Source organism: Chenopodium album, chromosome 14 (genome assembly GCF_948465745.1).
Source record: "Chenopodium album chromosome 14, dcCheAlbu1.1, whole genome shotgun sequence".
In the NCBI taxonomy this organism is placed as follows: Eukaryota; Viridiplantae; Streptophyta; class Magnoliopsida; order Caryophyllales; family Amaranthaceae; genus Chenopodium; species Chenopodium album.
The window spans coordinates 38,755,687-38,776,893 of NC_137847.1; the positions used below are offsets into that span (position 1 = coordinate 38,755,687).

Consider the following 21,207-nt stretch of genomic DNA (forward strand, 5'->3'; position numbering starts at 1 on the left):
CGTTCTTTCTTTGCCATCAAATTTCACAGTAGTATAAAAATGCATGTGGTAGTTGGAAATAGAAGCCCAGGAAATTGAAAACAAATAAATAATTCATGAGTACAACCATACTTTTTTCATTAGACCCTCTTAATTTTGGAATAATTGGCAAAGTTTGATATAAATGAAAGTATATACTACTTCCGTTTTTTATTAGTTGATACGTTTTGACTTAAGTACTATTCACACACCTCCCTTTGACCAAGTTTTGTGATTTATATGTTAAGAAAAATATAGTCAAGTGAGATCTTATTAGATTCGTCACAATGCATATTTTCAAAATATCACCTTTTTATAATTTTTGTTTATCGTCAATTAAAGATATTAATGATTTAATTTGTGACTAAAGAAACGTGTCAACTAAAAAGAAACAGAGGAAGTATTAGTTAATATTAGATTTTTTTATTTTATTTTAGTTTATTTTTTTTTTTTTTTTATGGGTGCAAACGAGGTGATTGGCCCCAAAACAAAAACATAAATAAGAAGGAAAAAAAAAAAAAGAAAAAACAAAGAGGAAACAAAACCGGGAAAAGCTACACCAACTCTATCATCACGTGAAATACAACCTAAGACCAAGGTCGGTAATTGAACCAACTTCGCTTATTTGTTTTGTGTGACTCCTGGATTGGCAAGCTAATTTGTTGCTCTATTTCTCTCTCGATATATATGTGTGACTTCCAATTGCCAATTTGTGTCATCTATTAGCTTCGTACACTCATTGATGCTATGAACACATTCTCCTTAGTGAGCTTAATCTCCTCTTAGCGCAAGTACTACTGTCTGATTGTCTAATTGCACCTGGAGCTTTGTTATCCCCATCCTTTTAGCTAACTTTAGTCCATATTCCACAGCTAGCAACTCTGCCTTGAACAAAGTACATATTCCCATATTCAAAAGATAAGCATACATCTTTCCCCCTCAATCTCTGATTCAAACCACCTCCACCCGCAGCTCCAGGCATCCTGTATGCTGCTCCATCCGAATTCAAAGTCAGCCGGCCACAAGGAGGAGAATTCCATCTCACATTAAACTCCTTATGTGTTCTAACAATAGTACCATCTTCCACCATATCATCCCCAAGCACACGCCAAACTTCTTCATCGATCAAGTAACAACCGATTAATATCAAAGGGGGTCTTATGTGTTTTATTAAACACAACACGATTTCTCCACCTCCAAATCCACCAAATAACAGTTGCAAAAATATGTAGGCCAAATTTCTGGAGATATAGAGTTGTGTTGTTGTACCTTTATGTTGCACACAATCCACTGTTGTAGATTTCCCATTCTGAAATTGCTCGTGTTTGCTGGTCCTCCCACATTTCTCCACACTTCTCTCGCGACCCAACAGTCCCTTAGGTCATGTAGTGTGGTTTCCTCCCCATAATTACAAATATACACTTAGATCATCAACCCTATTAACATGACAAATATCCCCATAATAGCAACATAACTCTCTCACGCATGGCCAACCAAAAAAAAACACAAACCCGCTACTCCACCTTTGCTAAAGCCGACTTAATTTTGAACTTATCTTCGGTGAGTTACCCCAGTATAAAAGGTCACTCACTGATAAGTCCACTTTTAGCTCATGGAGGAATAAAATTAATGGTTTTACTACTATTATCATTATTGTATTTGTTAAAGTGCAAATTCACAACCTACCTTAGTATTAAACTGTATTTTACATGCCTACAACAATGTGAATTTACAGCAGAAGTACCCCGTATCTCAGGAAATATGATCAAGCGTCAAAATGTGTAAGATCTCACAATGACAACCGCTGTTTACAATAACTTTTAGGAGCCATTCTATGCAGAAGACTGCTCAGTGGGAAATTTATGTGATCAACGAGCAACGATGTAAGCCTCAATGATGCACCCTGTAGTCTACCATAAGATCGTCAAATCAAAAGACTAGGGAGGGAGCTGAGCTGGCCAACAAGTGTACTTTACCATAAGATGGTCACATTCACCAAAATGACTAATTGCACTAGTGCTACAAAGAACTTCATGCAATAAATACCAATGTGAACTGAGCAAGAATTAATACAGGGTACCAACAAGATAAGGCATTTACGAATATCTGCATCTCAAAATTGTGCCCTGCTACTTTACTAACTTCAGTGTAAAAAATAATGCAATAACTTGTGCATTTACATCCCGTCCTGAATTCTGTGCATTTTGCCGATCACTGTCAGCAAAGTACCCTGCCAGACCATGAGGCATACTTGTGTTTTGTCAAAGAGCTCATTAGTTAGATCCAGTAAACAAAAAGTTGACAATTTTCTTCTGCAGACTGGAACAGAAAAAGAGGAGCATTTTAGAAACACAGAAGTCCAATGATCTTTAAGTATATCTAGTTTAAATACAAACTATTCCATTTGAAACCTATTCCATATTCGGCACAAAAATAAGCATATTTCAATGTGAGAATGTAATGGAATGGATTTTAGAGCTGTAGCAGGCAGCCTAAGCTCATTTGAGCTCCCTTCAACATGTACCCAAACATACCCAGTCAAGAATTACTTTGCAGGAATCACTCCAGTCATTTAAAGGTCTTTTTAGTCAGATTAAGATATGATAACTTCCTTTTACTCATTGCCATCTTTAAAAGTAAACAAGTCTGTTTGTCATATCTAACAGTGGAAATTGAAATGGAAAATAACAATTAAAAAAAAAACTCAGCTGAACAACTTCTACTGTTGGATTGAATATTAAATGCATTATGCATACCTTTCTCTGGTTGTAGGAACCAATCACAATGGTCCAAAATCTTTCATCGGCAAAATCTACAAAATGTCCAGATAACAAATTTAGACAAGAAATGTTTCCCAACAAAAGACTTCAATATAGGAACACATAACTCTAACTTTACGCGCGCGCGCGCGCACACACACACACACACAAGCCATCCACTCAAATTTGCATGTTTGATTGAAGTTCCTGACTAACAGCACTTGATTTGAATTCCTGACTAACAGCTCTTGATTGAAATTCCCGACTAACAGCTCTTGATTGAAATTCCTGACTAACAGCTCAGACTTAAGTCTCACTAACAGCTCAAACCTGACTCCCAAACTTACATGCTTGATTGAAATTCCTGACTAACAACTCAGACTTAAGTCTCACTATCAGCTCAAACTTGACTCCCAAACTTCTGCCCTGAAGACTTGGGAGGCATTATCAGATCCGATCACAAAGTAGCTTTAAGCTAGTATGAATACAACATTATCAGATCTGGCAACATGGGAACTGAATACATGAAAACCTATCTAATTGGAGATGCAATGTGGCTAGTAGAAAGATATTCTTACTTGAGACAGAGAATTGGTTGTACTACATAAAAGATAAAAAGATCCAGCGACAGAAGTATTTCTAAATATTGGTCATTGAGTGAAGAGAGTGGCAATTCAATGTCAAAAGCTCAGGTTTTGTCAATAATCAGATGAAAACTAAAATCATTACTCCAATAACATGGCATGACAAATTAAAAGAATATAGTTTACTCTCAAAACTTATAGATAAAAGTTGGCTTCTGATTTTATTCAAAAATTATGTTTGATAAAAAAACCATGTCTACTTATGCTATCATAGCCAAGCCGCTGCAGCACCTGCAGACACTAGCCACTAACTTATGCTCTGTAATGTTGGAGTTCTTACATGTAACCAAAATTTCATTTATATGACAACACCCTAGATAAATAATAAGCTAGAACAAACAGTTTCAAGCATTATTATTCATGCTTAACAAAGATGAAAAAGCTTTGTGAGAAGCATTATCTAAGACACATCAGATAAACACAGATAGACAAAGAGCTGCTAATCAAGTCAACATATAAATAAATAAACAAAAATATAGAGAAATAAATAAAATTAGATACAAGCTGCAAATAGTGAAAAATGTCTACAATTATCCATCTTCAAAACCACATCATGAATTAATAAATCCCCAATCACCAAGTTAGTAAAGAACGGACTTTAACTAAGTCTATATTTAGTTGAAAGATTCACAATTCATTGACTTCAGAGATTAATGAAAAGTAAAATAGCTCATAGTCATAGTCAATGTTTATGCTCATTATTTTGGGAGTAATAATTGATATAACCATGTTTGAAATTAACAGTATAGCCTCCTACAGTCTAATGGTCGAGAACCATTTTAGAGGGTATGTAGCAATTTGTCATCCTATAAACTCAAATTCAACCCTCATCACCAGTCACTACAATTTTTGTCAAGTCCAGACAACTTACTATTTGTTTTTATGTAACACAGATGATCAGGCAACCCATGTACCACAAAAATGAAGATCCCTCAGCCCTTCCATTCACTAATCAGAAATATAAAAATATAATTTGCTAGCACAAAGTTCTGATATGTAAACAAGAAAAGAGCTAACAGTGAAAGCAAGAATTTTCTATTAGAAAATGATAGCAAAGCAAGTTTTATCTTGAAAGAAGTGTAAGAAAATATTCACTCTGATGACTTACTTTCCAAAATACTTTTCCATAGAGAAGACCATAAGGAACGGGGCCAAAGTTTCTTGAATCTCTTGAGTCATATATGTTATCTCCTTGCACCCATAGATGCCCCTTTGGCACCTACACAATATGGGAAAATCATAATTTTACACGGTGAGAAAATTTTGACAGATACCGCGGCTAATACGCAAAGATTTAAAACAGGGGAAAATAAATAAATAAATTAGTATTTAACAGTAGGACATTGATTAGTGATTACCGTCATTACTTATAGCACAAGAAATCACAATATGTAGGTCAGAATTGGACTCTCTTGATATAAAGGGTAATAAACTCCCTTGGTTCTCCCATGTTAATCATTGAGTAAACTTATCACAAACTTCTAGAAGCTTGTAGACTCTGAAGATGTATAACTATGCTCAGAGGATACACACATTTCTTTTGGCAGATAATCACCTAGGGGAGTGTGCAATATGACATTGATATCATCTAAAATATAAACCTTCATCATCAAGCTTGACGAATATCTCAATAAAGCAAATTAGAACGGTTAGGAAATATTCCATTATTTCAACATTGTATCAAGCTGTCAATCTGGACTTCAGTATGATCATTCTAAGCCCCAAAACTCATATTCTGTTTTATAGCAAACAACATAAACATATTCTTTATGAGCTTCACTAAAGGACAACAAAATCACTATAGCCGTTGATCGGCGTAGAGTTCTAGGCAAAACACAATTGAATAATTATTAACATGATACTACATTAGTATTTCATAAATTCACGAATTCTGATTGGAAGTGTTTCATAACATCTATACACGAAAGATGGGTAAAAGGGCTCAGAAAAGGCAAATAAAGCCCATAACTTCAAACATTTAAATCTCATGGTCTAACACCACACATTTTCATAATCCCACCCAATCACTTTATGCCACCAAATCATCAACAAGATGTACATTTTATGATTCATCTTTTTTAGATTTTACACCCTCTTAAGGTGTCATTCTCTCTTCAGGTAGGATTTTGATGATTAAATTGCCCCCTAACATCATTATTTCTCCTTTGATAATATAAATACCGCAAACCAACAATGTTGAATTTATGCTGGTAATCCACATTTCCCCTTTGATAGCTTTTGAGAAGAACAAACTAGCGGAAAAATCTTTAATTAGACTCAATGATACATCATCAAACACAATGTATAAAAACTACGGGTCTTGATTGCAACGCAAAAGGGGTTAATTTAACAATTGATTTGAGTAAAGGGTTAAAACCCGCCGCATAGAGATTCCAAAGAAAAACTAAACAAAATGCCAGAAAGTATAACACCAAAAATTAACTACTTACTAAAGAATTAAGTAAGCATACCACAATGGTGTTAGATTCGTCACTGTGCTTAGCATCAACAAGATACGTGACACAATCATTTTCGACACCGAGCAATCGTTTAGTGATGAATCTTCTAGGGTTTTCAGGCGAACAAACAATGACAACATCTCCAACAGCAACATTGCTAAATCGAGGCGAAATTCGATCGACTAGAACTATATTATTCTTTGAGACATTAAAGGTTGGAACCATACTTGCACCTGGAATCTGGAAAAAAATATACATTAGAAATGCATGATTAATTTTATAGAATTAATGGTGTTGATTAATTAGGAGTTTAGATTGGATTGGTAATTGAGAAAGAGAGAGGGAGTACGCAGGCAGCATCGAGAACATAGGTGCGAGTGACTTGGAGGAAGCAGAAGAACTTGAGGACCGCCATTGATGTATCTGAAGCTTCTTTGATAAAGAATCGCCAGAACTCGGAATTTCTGAACACCATTTTCTGTTCTTCACCTTCTTCAGTTTGTCAAATAGTACAGTTTTTTCGGTGACCTTAGGAGGGTTGCCTCGTTGATCCTTACAAGTTGATCTTTATGATAAACCGTAATTTAGAGGCAATTTTGATTTTGTATTCATTTAATAAGTGATATTTTGGTAAAAGCAACAAATGATTTGGTAATATTTATTTGAAAAAATTGATAACAATAATCCCACCTTTAAAGTGTTATTCTCAAAATAACATGCCAAAAGATAGTACGTCCCTGGCCTAGGGTCTCCGTCCTTGTCTAGGGTTTCGCGTTTGAAGTTCTTTCTCAATTCAATTTCTCTTGCGATCTTGCTGATTTTTGGTATAAAATTCTCAATTCTCTTATGAGATTCTCTTCCACACCATGGATGATGAAATAATTAAGGAGTGGGAAAAGTTGCGATTAACTGAGGACAAGAACGCTGTGGTGGGTAATCTTGACGAAGTGAGTGATGACCCAATAAAACAGGAGCTAATTCAATTGGCTCTGGTTGGGAAGATTTGCACTGTTAAACCCTTCAATGTTGAAACCAAAAATCCTTACTAGTGTGTGGCGAATGAATGACAATATTAGTATTCGAATGGTGGATACAAATTTGTTCGTCTTTCAGTTCTTTAATAAGGATGACAAACAGAGAGTTATTGATGGTATGCCATGGTTCTTTGATAACAAGCTTGTTTTTCTTGGGGAGATAAAAGGGGAGGAGCAGCCTTCCGAGGTGGAGTTCAACCGTTCCCCTATGTAGGTGAGACTTGCGGATGTTCCTTTCAATAAACGTTCTGCTAGAATTCTCTCTGAACTCGGGGACTTTCTTAGGGGTTTTATTGAACTTGATGAATTTGATCCCCTTGCCTGGGGAAGTATGTGCGAATTAAAGTGCAAATTGATGTTAATAAACCTTTTCGAATGGGGTTGTTCTTGGCGACGGGGGAGGCGAAGTCGAAGTGGATTGACATTAAATATGAACGATTAGCAGATTTTTGTTTCTATTGTGGGGTGCTGGACCATACAGACAAAGAATGTGCTAAGAAAGAGGTTGATGATGAAAGGAGTAAGGAGGTTGTGTACCAATATGGCCCGTGGCTAAGGGCTTCTCCATTAAAAGTGTCACAATATGCCCAAAGCGCCAGGGAGAAGGAGAGGAAATTACTTGCAAAATTGAGCGGTGGTAAAGGTAGTCGCTCTTTATCTTATAATGATCTTGAAGCCATCAGAATTGGCCCCATTGGCGCAGCAAGAAAACTCATGTTTGCATCACCAGGTCAACAAAAGGAGGAAATGAACCCACGGGAGAGGGAATCTTGATTGGTTCTTGTAACTGATCCCCAAACTCAAAAGGTTGTCTTAAGACCGACGAGGGTGAATGTTGAGGGCATGAATGCTGAAGGTGGGTATGCATGTAACGAGAGTGAGGGGGCGTTGAAGGAGGGGGCGATTATGGATACTTTTGATGGGAGTGTAGGGGATACGGGTAATGTGAGTGGGAAAGTTGGGGATGCTAACAACCAGATTTCTCTAGGTGGAATAAATAAAAATAAAGGTGCAGGTGGGAAGTGGAAGTGGAAAGTGAGAAATGAGGATGGGGGGGACCAGGTTCTTATGGAAAGTGAGGATCTCATTCATCATGTGAGTGGGGCAGTTAAACAATCTTTAAATGAACCGGTTAGTATGTTCCCCAAGGTGAAGGTGACTGGTGGGGACTAAAAAAACAGAAATTGGGAGCACAAATCTTTGCCAGAGACGGGGTAAATCAAGTAGAGAGGTATGGTGTAATCCAACCCCTCAAAGAGCAATGAAAATTTTGAGTTTGACTAGAGTTCATAATAGATGCGGTTTTCCCGAGGCCAACCCTCGGCAGTTTAGGCTCTTCGGGATTGGTGTTGGAGAGAGAGGCAAAACATTGTCTTTTTAATGGAGACAATGATTGATGATGTGAGTCTGACTAGAGTTCGTAATAGATGCGGTTTTACCGAGGGCATTTGTGTTAGTAGTAGAGGTAACTCGGGTGGTATGGGTTTTTGGTGGAAGGACTTGAATGTCAAGGTGAGCACTTATTCTAGACACCACTTTGTGGTAGATATGTGTGATAATAATAATCTACCTTCTTGGAGAGCGGTGGGGGTCTGTAGGTGGCCGGAGCAAGAAAATAAACACCTTACATGGGCTATGTTGAGGAGAATCTGAGCTAGTTGTTCCCTGCTTGTGTGATGTTCGGAAACTTCAATGAGATAGTGAGTCATAATGAAGAGGAGGGAGGGGTGCCATGGAGTAAAAGTCTAATGGATGCTTTCCGGAATTCCATCGATGATTGTTGGTTGAGAGACTTGGGGTTTAAGGGCAGTATTTTCACGTGGAAGAGGGGTTCATCGCCTGCAACTTTTAAGAGGGAGAGGCTTGACCGTTTTCTCGCAGATGGAGAGTGGTGTAATATGTTCCCTACAATTGATGTAAGACACTACCCTATTTATCGGTCTGACCATGCACCGATTCTTTTAAGTACTAGCAATTATTATGAGAGGGGTGGTGGGAAAAAAGCCTTTAAATTTGAAGCTTTGTGGCTGTCAAATGAATATTGTGGAAAGGTTGTTGAGGAGGGATGGGTGAGTAGTGTGGGGCAACAAACTGCAAATCGTATTAAATTATGCTCTAAGCTACTGTCTATGTGGGCTGCTAAGTGCTTTGGTGACATAAGGAAAAAAAATTAAAAAAGCAGAAGCTGCTCTCAAAGAGGCGCAAGATAGGATGCCAGATGCAATCATGTTCGAGCAATGTAAGACTTTTTCATGCCAATTAGACGAGTTTCACCGTCTTGAAGAAACTTATTGGCATGCCCGGTCTAGAGCAAATGAACTCAAAGATGGTGACAAAAAATAATTCGTTTTTTCACCAAAAAGCTAGTAGCCGTAGGTGTATCAATAGAGTTTCGGGTTTGCTTGATGAGGAGGGGATTTGGAGAATGGGGAAGATCGACATTGAAGAGATAATTTCTCGTTATTTCAAGGATTTATTTAGCTCGTGCTCACCCACTGATTTTGATCCAGCTTTGTGTGGTATTGACAATGTGGTTTCCGATGAGATGAATAAGCTGTTATGTGCCGAACCAACCGCGGAGGAAATCAAATATGCTCTCTTTCAAATGCACCCAAACAAGGCCCCAGGACCCGATGGTATGCATGCTCTTTTTTATCAAAAATTTTGGCATATTATTGGTAATGATATTATATGCTTTGTCAAGAGTTGGTGGCGTGGTGAAGGGATATTAGATGATGTAAATAAAACCTGTGTGGTCTTAATTCCGAAATGTGATGATCTTAAACGTGTTTCGGACTTTAGGCCTATAAGTTTCTGCAATGTTGTGTATAAAATAATCTCAAAAGCGTTGGCTAATAAATTGAAGCCTTTTTTGGATAGAATAATTTCTGTAAATCATAGTGCGTTCGTCCCGAAAAGGTTAATTACTAATAATGCATTGATTGCTTTTGAGATTTTCCACGCTATGAAGAGAGGAGGGGAAGGAAAAGAGGGTAATGTATCCCTTAAGTTGGATATGAGCAAAGCATATGATAGAGTGGAATGAGGTTTTTTTAGAGAGGGTGATGTATAAGATAGGTATCTGTGACGGTTGGGTTCAACGGATTATGGATTGTCTCTCGAGTGTCTCTTTTGCTTTTAAAGTAAATGGGGCAATTTCTGGGTCGGTTATACCTTCTAGGGGGTTGCGACAAGGAGATCCTATATCACCGTACTTATTTCTCATTATTGCTAATGCTTTTTCAACGTTGTTATCAAAAGCTACTTCTGAGAATTTAATTCATGGGGAAAGAATTTGCAGGGGTGCCCCCAGAGTGTCATCTATTTTTACAGACGATAGTTTACTCTTTGCAAAAGCAACTGTTAGTGAATGCTCCGTTTTAGCTGATATTATCAGCAAGTATGAGAGGGCATCTGGTCAAAGTGTTAATCTGACAAAACACAGATGTGGTTTTCAGCAAGAGTGTGGATAGTGATCGTCGAAAAGAGATTGTTGATATTTTGGGGGTGCGTAAGGTTAAGAAACATGAGAAATATTTGGGGTTACCGACTATCATCGAAAAATCGAAAAAAGCCATTTTTGCAAGTATAAAGGAGAGGATTTGGTGGAAAATTCAAGGGTGGAGGGAGAATCTTTTATTTAGACCCGAGAAGGAAGTGTTAATAAAAGCTGTAGCACAAGCGATCCCAACCTATATGATGAGCGTTTTCAGAATACCGGATGGGCTCATTGATGAAATTCACTCTCTTTTGGCTCGTTTTTGGTGGGGTTCATCGGACACGACAAGAAAGATGCATTGGCATAGTTGGGAGTCGTTATGTAGACCAAAGGCTGTGGGAGGCATGGGATTTAGGGATCTCAAAGTCTTCAATTAAGCCTTGTTGGCAAAGAAAATGTGGAGATTGTATAGCTGCCCAAATTCGATGCTCCATGCTATTTTAAAGGCTCGATACTTTAAAAATAACTCCCTTTTGGAAGCATATAGGGGCTATGATCCGAGCTGTTCTTGGAGGAGCTTGTGGAGTGCTAAATCTCTTCTTCTTGAAGGTCTTAAGTGGAGGGTTGGGAATGGAGTGAATATAAGAGTATGGCTCGACTCGTGGATTCCAGGGGATGTGTTTCCTACCCATGATACTAATTTTGATCCCGACCTTCGTGTTTGTGATCTTATAAATCAGCAGTGTGGTGAGTGGGATGTAGCAAGTGTTGTACAATATAATCATTTTTCTGATGAGGTATGCTCCCTAATTCAGCAAATTCCTTTATCCCATAATTTGCCGTGTGATATGCGCTATTGGTGGCCGAGCAAAGATGGTATTTGTAGTGTGAAGTCTGCTTATTGGCTGGGCAAATTAGGGAGTACGCTTGTGCACAATGGTGATATTAATGAGGTATGGCGTATTGTTTGGAATTTAGGTGGGCCTCCTAAACTTGGTCACTTTGTTTGGAAGGCTTCCAAGGGTAGCATGGCTGTTATGCAAGAGCTGTTACGTCGCCACATTGCCCCTGATGATCGGTGTGTTGGGTGTGGTCTAGAAGTAGAGTCTATTGGTCATTCTCTCTTTGAGTGTGCTGAGGTACAGTAGGTTTGAGCAACGTATGGGCTATCTGAAATTATTGCTGATTCTCCAAGGCATGCTATGTTTTCTGAGTGGCTTATGTGGATGGATGGGAAAGTCGAAAGAAGTGTGCTGCGTATGGTGATGACAATTGCTTGGGCTATTTGGTTTTGCAGGAACCGTAGAGTGCATGAAAATGAAATTCTTGATGTTTGTAGAACTGCTGCTGATTTTATTAGAATGTCGCATGACTATGATATTTATGCGGCAAGAGTCTTTAAGCCCTCAAGTTCTACCAGACCTGCCTGTGTGTCTAAGTGGAGCTGCCCTCAACCTGGAGTCGTGAAAATCAATGTGGACGCACATATTGGTGTGGGGTTTATAGGTGGGCTGGGTGCAGTAGTAAGAAACGAGGAAGGTGCTATCCTATGGGCTGCTACGAAGAGGATTGCTGCTGGCTGTGCAGTTGAGGTAGCCGAGGCAGCTGCTGTTCAATTTAGATGTAATATGGCAAAGAGAATGGGTCACCAGCAGGTATGGGTGGAGAGTGATGCATCAAATGTCACAAGCAGGATTAACAAAGGTGTCCAAGGCTTTGCTCCAATTTGGCTGATTTTCGATGATGTGTGTAATCTAGCAAGATCCTTCATTTCTTGTAAGTTTTCTCATGTTCGTAGAGCAGGTAATACGCTTGCCCATCTTGTTGCTAGGTGGGATACGCGTAATTGTTCGGAGCTAGTTTGTACTAACTCTTTCCCGCAAGGCCTATTAACCTTAGCGGAACTTGATTTGAAATAAATATCCTGCTAACGTTTCCCCTCAAAAAAAAAAAGTGTTATCCTCAAAATAGTCTCAATTTTCAATTAATTGAGAATAATCCAACTTTTATAGGTTGTCTTTCCATATTGGTCCCTGGTAACCATTAACCTGAGAAACCGGTAAATGTTTTTTTTTTTTTTTGTGCGAAGAACCGGTAAATGTTGCTTAACTTGCTTTTACTATTTTATACCACCGATCCACTATTCGTATCACTTTGCTTAACAACTTGACATCTGTCCTCATTTCCTCATTCAACCTAGAGGCGGATGTATGTGAGAATAAGGGGTGGCACTTGATCCACTTGGTGAAAATTTTTTCTATAAAGTACAGAAAAAAAAATTATATATACAAAGATGACCCTACTTAATGCTAAAAAGTGACCCCTATTTACCACTTTCAAGGGGCTTTTCATATTCTTAGAAAAAGAAAAAGTAAAAAAAATAAAGATAAATTGTATACCCCTAATTTACGTTTCCAAGACTTCCTATTATGACTATCCTACTTTATTTTTATTTATTATTTTTGTAAGTGAATGTAGACCATCACTTTTTCTACAGTTTGTTTCTTTGTTCTTTCACTTCTTTTTATTCTTTCTTCTTAATATTATTATCACCTTGTAGACACCCAAATGTGTCTCCCCAAAACCAAACCCAGTGATGAATACCTTTTGCGTCGAATGATTATCGAACAAGGTCAAAGTGTTAAAGGTCCGGTGTTGCGGTTAGTTTTTATTAAAAATTCTTTCTTTCTGTTTTCGAAAAATAACTCTATTTTATGAAAATAGTCAATCCATTTCAGTTTGGTCCACGACAAAGGTCCAATAATAGTGTAGTTGGATGGGGCTTGCAAAGAGTTTTCCAACGATATATTATAAGCCCAATGAATAATGAGGAAGTTATGGCCAAAATACTAAACTGAGCCCGGTTTAATCTTTACATGCGGCCCGATGATCTAGGGGAGGGCCCAATGTTAATTATTATTCCTAAAGTTATTAGAATTAATTATAGTCTTCTAGAATTCTCTAGAAGGTTCTTTTAAGTCCTAATAAAATTAGAATTAATAATTATATATTTTGATAAGTTTTACTTGGAATAAAATATTATTTTATGAAAATACGATTTCAGTTTTCATACGGACTTTATAAGTCAATTTTGATTGATAAGTGGACTCCGTGTTTGAAAGCGCGTAGGAATCCAGGCTGTCGCCAAACGACAGGCATGTCGCCACGCGACAGACCTTGTCGCCAAGCGACAAGGTTGGTTTTGCGGCGACAGAGTGGAGTTTTATTCCTTATCAAATTCTACCTATTTCCGGACTGTTTTCTTATAAATAGGGTCCTGAACCTCCGTTTTTAATCATCCACAATCATCAACAATTATCTATTCTCATCTAATCTCTCTATGCTCTCATCTCTCTAGTTTTTCACAAACAAAATTCTAGATCTATTCTCATACACGAGATCTAGACACACCTAGCCGAGTTCGAAGTTGCCTTCGCCCTAGACGTGAAAGGTTATAATTTCTGAGGGTTTGGTCTCAAATCTCTATTTCAATTATTTAATTTAATTGTTTGATTTTATTATTTTCCTTGAAGTTACTAACGCGTGTATTTTGTTATTAGAAAGAGGTACGAGACATCAAAGTATGTAGTCTTATTGCTCTATTCTTGTAGAAAGCATGTCTAAATTTGCTTAATTCCTAGTATCATGCTTAGGATGTTATTATTGCTTTCTAGTATCATGTTTAGGGTGCTTCCTATGCTTTCTAATATCGTATCAATAGCATGTTAGTATCATGTTAGAGCTAAAGCTTTGATCTTTAATGCTTAGTGACATGCTAGGGTTTGTTATTAATCTTGTTAGTATCATGCCTAGGATCTTGCTAATATTATGCTTTAACATGATTATTTTTATAATTATTGTTATGATTATTATGATGATTTATCATGTTGCTTGATATATTTTATATATTGTTATTGCTTGATCACACCTTTTATGCATGTTTAAAGGGAATTTGTACTTGTAATCACGCTTAATAAGATAATTAATAATCTTGTTTAGGCTAATATGATTATGATTCAAGTGATCGCCAATAATAGATTTATTTGTGCATTAAAGTTCAACCAACATAGATAAACAGGTTTAGGGTTAATCTGTTGATTGCATGTTAGTCAGAAAGCACACATGAATACGAAAAGAGTAAAGTAGATGCCTATTTTTAGGGCAGGTTCAATCTCTTTTAGGTCGGATTTGTACCTTCATCCCCGAACCCTATTTGGTTCAAGACCTTTTGGAGTTGACGATCTCCTGGATCGTTAAGGGGTGTAACTTCACCTCGTGAACGGTTTACAAGTTCCTAAAACTTGTTGGCGACTCTTTTGCTCTAGCTTCCTTCCCTTTGGACGCCACCATGCTTAAGTGTATGATCACAGTGGGGCTCAAATGTGGGATGGCTTGAAATATTCCCTACACACCTAAATTCACCCAAGAACCAAAAGTCAAACCTCCAAAAGCAAAACCTATTTTTAAAATTTTTTTTAATCCAATCATCCAAGATTCAACAATCAATAGACAATAGTGACGTTGTGGGTTGTGCGGTTGCGAGTCTGTGATGGTAATTTTTTTTTTTTAGGTTTTTAATTTTTTATGTTCTTTAATTTGATTTTAGTTTATATGAATTATTATTTAAGTATCAAATTATTAATATTTGTTAATTGTTAGATTAGATTTATACCTTTTAAGTATTAACCTATACAATATGGTAGTATACCTTCTTGAATGTTCGAAATTGACAAGATTTTTTTTTACTGTTATTGTCTAGACTCTAATTAATATATGTATATTTCATATTTTTTCAGTTATGGACAAATTTGTAATAATGAAAAAGGCTCGAGTGGATGAAGGTACAAGTGGGAGTGGACCAAAATTGTCGAAACCCGTTCCTAATTGTGATAAGCAAGTTGATTTAGAAAATCTTCAAATTGATCCGGGAGAAAGAATACGAATTTCGGACTATCCTTCTAAATTCCAAGAGGCGGTAAGAAAAAAATATATTACCATTGGTCCTATCCAACCTCGCACTCATATCTTTCCCCAAAAATTGATTTGCAATAAGTTGAGAAGATTTAACTCTAGTTTGTATGATGATTATAGCAATTGGTTAGAATATAGCATTAAAAAAAGATGCATTGTTTTGTTTGCCATGCTACTTGTTCAAACCCAAGGGGTATAAAGGTGGGGGTGAAGCTTTTGTTGTTGATGGATTTTCATCTTGGACTAAAAAGGATAGGTTAGATTTGCATGTTGGTGATTTTGAAAGCTCAAACAACAAAGCTGTTGAAATATATTTAAATCTGAAAAATGTCCATGCTTCCATTGAAACAGCATTCAATCCATTGCAAACACCTCAAATGAAAAATGATTATAAGACTCGTTTAAATACATCTATTGTATGCATTAGATATTTATTGCGGATGGGATTGGCATTCCGTGGTCATGATGAATTTGATGAGTTAAGTAATCGGGGAAATTTCATTGAACTTGTAAAAGTTGCTGCTGTGTTTGAATGGTGAAATTGATAAAGTTGTGTTAAACAATGCCCCAAAAAATCTACAAATGACTGCTCCTAGTATTCAAAAAGAGATTGTGCATGCATGTGCTAAAGAAACAACTAAAGCTATTATTGAAGAACTTGGAGGTGATTTGTTTGGCATACTAGTTAATGAATCTACTGTCAAAGAGCAATTAGTTGTTGTGTTGCATTTTGTTAATAAGTCGGGTTTGGTTGTGGAACGCTTTCTTGGAGTTATGCATGTTCCCAATACTTGAGTCATATCTCTCAAATCTGCCATTGGATCTTTGTTATTGGAAAATGGGTTAAGTATGACAAGCATACGGGGACAGGGTTATGATGGGGCAAGTAATATGTGTGGTGAATTTGGTGGACTTAAAACATTGGTTTTGAATGAAAATAAATCAACTCATTATGTTCATTGTTTTGCCATCAATTACAATTAACACTTGTAGGAACTTCTAAGAATCATGTTGATGTAATTTGGTTCTTTGATGTCGTTTCTGATATACTCAATGTTGTTGGATCTTTTGTAAGAGGCAAGATATTCTTCGAGAAAAACGTGCCATGAGATCAGAGTTGCAGAGCAAATAAATAATGGTGAGATTGAAACTAGAAAGGGGTTAAACCAAGAACTTAGTCTAAAAAGACCGGGGGAAACAAGGTGAGGATCTCATTATAAATCATTGATGAATTTGATTGAGTTGTACCCAGATGTGATTGATGTATTGGATTTCATTTATAGTGATGCTTCTTTTTCGGGACATAGAAAGAATGAACGTGGTCTTATGGTTTCATTACGCTCATTTGATTTTGCATTCATCCTGCACCTCATGTTTGATCTTTTGGGTATCACAAATGAGTTGTCATTAGCTTTGCAAAGAGAGGATCAAGATATTATCAATGCAATGGATTTGGTCGGAGCATCCAAGAAACGCCTCCAATTGATGAGAGATGATGAATTTGAGGATTTGATAGAAAAGGTAAATCAGTTTTGTTATGGTCATGATATTGATATTCCTAACATGAATGATTTTTATATGACTCCAGGAAGACCAAAGAGAAATGCTCCAAAAATCACATATGAACATCACTGTCGTGTAGAGATGTTTTATGCTACTATTGATTTACAACTTCAAGAGCTTAAAAATTGTTTCAATGAAATCAATACGGAGTTGCTCCGTTGTGTGGCTTGCTTGTGTCATAAGAACTCATTCCATAATTTTGATGTGGTGAAATTGGTAAGAATGGCAGAACTATATCCCTATGATTTTGATTCAAATGATATTAGGGGACTTTCTTCTAAGTTGAGAAACTTTATCATTGATGTGCGGCTACGTGATGAGTTTCAAGGTCTTGTTGGAATTGGTGATCTTTGTAATATGATGGTTGAAACAGGGAATTATGTGATATATCCATCGGTGCATATTCTCATAAAGCTAGTATTGCTTTTACCATTTGCGACTGCAAGTGTGGAAAGAACCTTTTCTGCAATGAAATATGTGAAGTCCGAATTGCGTAATAAGATGGGTTATCAACTTTTAAATGATTGTTTAGTGGCATGCATTGAAAGGGATATTTGTGAGACTATTTCCAACGAAATTGTCATGTACCACTTTCAAAATATGAAATCTCGTCGAGGGCAACTACCTTAGAATTATTTATGTATTGTACTTTACATGGGTTTTTTTCAAGGATCTTATATGACTTATATTTTATTTGTGGAATTTTTAATTTTTAATAGTTATAAAATTTGCTTGAATAGTAGATCATTTTTATAGTGACCCCGCTACTTATGATTTCTGGATCTGCCACTGATTCAACCATGTCCTGACCATCCCCTTGATATCATCGCTTTGCCCCCTCACCTCGAATAATCCGCCCACCATTTCTTTTACCACATTAATCAGAGAGAAGAGTAGATCCAAGATAAATTAATGGAATTTGTAGGCATAAGCTATGTACGATATGTATTGCTTTACAGGAGAAAATTTGCTAAAGACAACTAATCAATCAATTTGTAGGTGATTTTTTTAGTGTTGTTTAGAATGTGGCATTTACAATAATCAACCAAGAATGATGGGATTGTATGATGCTACTACTCTTAAGACAAATTTGAACCCAACAACAAAATAATGTCCCATTTCTTTTTTTTTTTTTTTTTTTTTCAAAATTGACATTTCATTTTTTTAGGAAATTTTGACTTTTACGACCAAAAAAAAAAAAAAAAAATTGTTTTTTACCACCAAAACTTCTAAAACTTTTATTTTACCACCAAAAATAAAAATTCTAAAATTATTTTTAAGACTTAATGTCAAGAAAACCGTTAAGTCTAACAGTTTTAAAAAAAATCTTCAAATTTCGTGTGCAAAACATGTTCTTCATAGGTTTAGGGGGCATTTTGGCCCTATAGATCCAATTTGAGGTTAGAATTGACCAAAATATGATTAGAAATGCCTCGTTTTGCGTGTTTTATGCAAATTGACATATTTTTAAACACGCAAAATGAGGCATTTCTAATCATTTGTTGTTAATTTTGACCTCAAATTGGATCTTAGGACCAAAATGCCCCCCAAAACCTGTAAAGAGCATGTGTTTGACACCAAAATCGAAGAATTTTAAAAAATTCATTAGGTTTTTAACGACAGGTGGTAAAAAATAATTTTTTATTTTTTATTTGGTGGTAAAATAATGTTTTAGAAGTTTGGTGGTAAAAAAAAAATTTTTGATTTTTTTTTTTAGTGGTAAAAGTCAAAAAGTCCTTTTTATACAAGATTAATTTTGGGGAAAAAATGACATTATGAGCTAGTTTCGGTGCATCAAACCCTTATCCAAGAATCTGACAAATAAACTTCGTACTTCGATTAGTCGGTAAAATTTTTTTTGGGTATGTATTTATTTTTGGGGGTTTGAAGTCATCGGAGTTGTGAACTGAAGAGGGAATCACGAGCTGTAAGAAGATATTGCAATGGAGGAAAAAAATTGTAGTGGAAGAAGAAAAGCTAATGGGAAAGAAGAGGATGGACTATATGAATAAAGGAGGGGACAAGAGGAGTGAAAATGCAAAATTCAATTAATAAGAGATTACCACGTGTCATGTTAACTTAGTAAACCGATCAACTACAGGTTAAGGACCAATGTGAGAAGACCACCCTTAAAGGTTGGATTGTTCCTAGTTAATTGAAATTTGGGACCATTTTGAGAAGATTGTTAAAAGGTGGGATTATTCTACTACCAACTGTCCGTTTGGTTAGGGGAAAGCCCTAAATCACTCCTCTTTCTCTCTCTCAACTGGGCAGTCCCAAATCACTCATTCTCTCTCTCCACAATGGCAAGCTTTTCGGGTTATTAATTTCAAGATCAAATGGTCACTCCCACCCACAGACCCTTTGGTTCGACCAAGCCCTTAATTTCACCTTTTATTCATAAGATTTTTGTTTAATTTCGCCACTAGGGATGGTGGTGTCATTGGACGATTTTATAGATGAAGCTTGGACATGATAAAGATGGTGGTGTCGGTGTTCACCTTTTATTCATAAGATTTTCGTTTAATTTCGCCACTAGGGATGGTGGTGTCATTGGACGATTTTATATATGAAACTCGGACATGATAAAGATGGTGGTGTCGGTGTTAGCTTCAATTGAGGAAACAACTTAGACACAATTGTTTGCGTTAGCAAATGGAGTTATAGTCTTGGCTATGGTTGTTGGTGATATAGCAGCTGAAGAAGCACATGTATGAGCTGGTTGTTATGACTAAACACTATATTGACAAAATATGTTGATCATAAAGGTCAATTTGGGGCAAGTCCATCCTTTTGATAAACATGATATGGCATGTTTATCAATGACAAACATGTAAATAAATGGCCAAAAATTTGTACTATTTACGGTAGAATCGCTAACACTATTAGTGATTTTACCAAATTACCCGTTTGCGAAAAAAATTTTAATTCAATGTATGATTTTTGTTCCGTAAAAAATAATTTCAGTTCAACAACTAAAATTCTTAACATTACATATGTAGACAAAAACAAGTTTAATCATTAGATGCTACATAGTAAGATTTCTCACAAGTCTCTATACATACATACATATATATATATATATATATATATATATATATATATATATATATATATATATATATATATATATATATATATATATATGCATCAATGTTAAAGACTATAAAAAAAAGAATTGTAACAATATTTTTAGCATTCCTAGTTTGTAGTTGTTGACACAAAAATCCAAGTAATGGAACTTCATGTATAAATAGAAGTGTAGAACATTATAAATAGATCTTGCCAACGAACACCCTCATCAAGGCGTTAATTTAAATAATCCTTTAAAATAATTCCTAAAATGGTATTACTTTAGGAATGTATGCTAAAATCACGCGGCGATTGGTGTAATTAATGTTTACTACAAGTTAATGTTTCTACTTTTAGTTATCTTTTCCAATGCCCCCGGGGCATTCGTTAGCTTTTGTCTTATAAAATTGATTATCATATATGGACTAGAAAGTCAAAATTATGCTTTCCACAAAATGAGTAAAGTTGCTTACTTATTCGCTCAATAAATTGGAGTTAAGATCAAATATGATCCCTTGCGAAATGCTGATTCGGTTTTACATGATTGGTGGCAATTTATCAAAGACAAATTTAAGAAAGTATTTTTAGTACGTGACATATTTAAATACATGCATCTTTCATATTTATATATTGAAATACTATAAGGGGGTGTTTAGTTTGAGAAGGGGAAACTGAAAGAGTTTAAGAAAGGGAAAGGAGAATGGAAAGATAAACCCTTAGATTTGCAAGCTTATTTGTTTTAAAGATAACAAATAGAAACCCTAACTTACAAAATCATTCCTTCCCTCTAATCCACCACCTCTTCCCTTCACCGAAGCCGCTAATCCCCTTCCCCTCCCCCCCCCCTCCCTTTTGTCGTGCAATGCTATTGCTTTTCCCTCTCAATCTCTCACTCTTTTTTTCTTTTGTGGGATGGGGTGAAATTCGTGGTGGGTGGGGTGAATTTCATGTTTTTAGAGGAGGGTAGGTTGAAATTCGTGGTGGTTGAAAGGTGGGTGAGGCGGATTTCGTGGTTTTAGAGGTTTGTGGATGGGTTTATGGGTAAGTTTTCGTGATTTTTGGGTTTTTTAAGGTTGTTTTTAGGCTGGTTTATGGATGGGTGTAGTGGTTTGGGTGGGTGGCTAGTGTTGGCCCTGTTGGGTAAGGCAGCATGTCGGTGGTGGGATGGCTGGGTGGCTGTTTGGTGCAGATGTTCAGGTGCTTAGGGGTAGTGGTGTCGGTATATGGAGAAAAGTCATTCCCTTTGAT

The 21,207-nt window shown here is 36.4% G+C and overlaps 2 protein-coding genes across 3 annotated transcripts; one reads left to right on the forward strand and one right to left on the reverse strand.

Annotated features, from left to right (window-relative positions):
- Positions 1-1,743: 1,743 nt before the first annotated feature.
- Positions 1,744-7,920, reverse strand: LOC145579215 (mitochondrial ATP-independent inner membrane protease subunit 1b-like). Of its 2 annotated transcripts, XM_081636464.1 has the most exons (6): positions 6,571-7,920; positions 6,230-6,445; positions 5,893-6,120; positions 4,530-4,640; positions 2,775-2,830; positions 1,744-2,337 (listed from the first exon to the last, which is right to left on the reverse strand). In XM_081636464.1, the coding sequence occupies exons 2-5, from the start codon at positions 6,353-6,355 to the stop codon at positions 2,798-2,800; spliced, it is 498 nt and encodes a 165-aa protein (XP_081492590.1). In that variant the 5' UTR covers positions 6,356-6,445; positions 6,571-7,920; the 3' UTR covers positions 1,744-2,337; positions 2,775-2,797. The 2 variants fall into 2 exon arrangements, with proteins under 2 accessions (XP_081492590.1, XP_081492591.1); XM_081636465.1 differs by having other exon boundaries at positions 6,230-7,920.
- Positions 7,921-16,551: 8,631 nt separating this feature from the next.
- LOC145578029 (uncharacterized) lies at positions 16,552-17,517 on the forward strand. Its single transcript, XM_081635435.1, has one exon. The coding sequence runs from the start codon at positions 16,552-16,554 to the stop codon at positions 17,515-17,517; it is 966 nt and encodes a 321-aa protein (XP_081491561.1).
- Positions 17,518-21,207: the final 3,690 nt, after the last annotated feature.

What these genes read in the sequence shown, in the direction of transcription:
- LOC145579215 (XM_081636464.1), bottom strand. Translation starts at nt 6,355, where the DNA reads ATGGTGTTCAGAAATTCCGAGTTCTGGCGATTCTTTATCAAAGAAGCT. An exon ending in ATGTTCTCGATGCTGCCTGC is followed by an intron (nt 6,121 to 6,229) that starts GTACTCCCTCTC and finishes ATTTTTTTCCAG; the next exon opens with ATTCCAGGTGCAAGTATGGT. An exon ending in ATGGAAAAGTATTTTGGAAA is followed by an intron (nt 2,831 to 4,529) that starts GTAAGTCATCAG and finishes GACATTTTGTAG; the next exon opens with ATTTTGCCGATGAAAGATTT.
- LOC145578029 (XM_081635435.1), top strand. Translation starts at nt 16,552, where the DNA reads ATGAATTTGATTGAGTTGTACCCAGATGTGATTGATGTATTGGATTTC.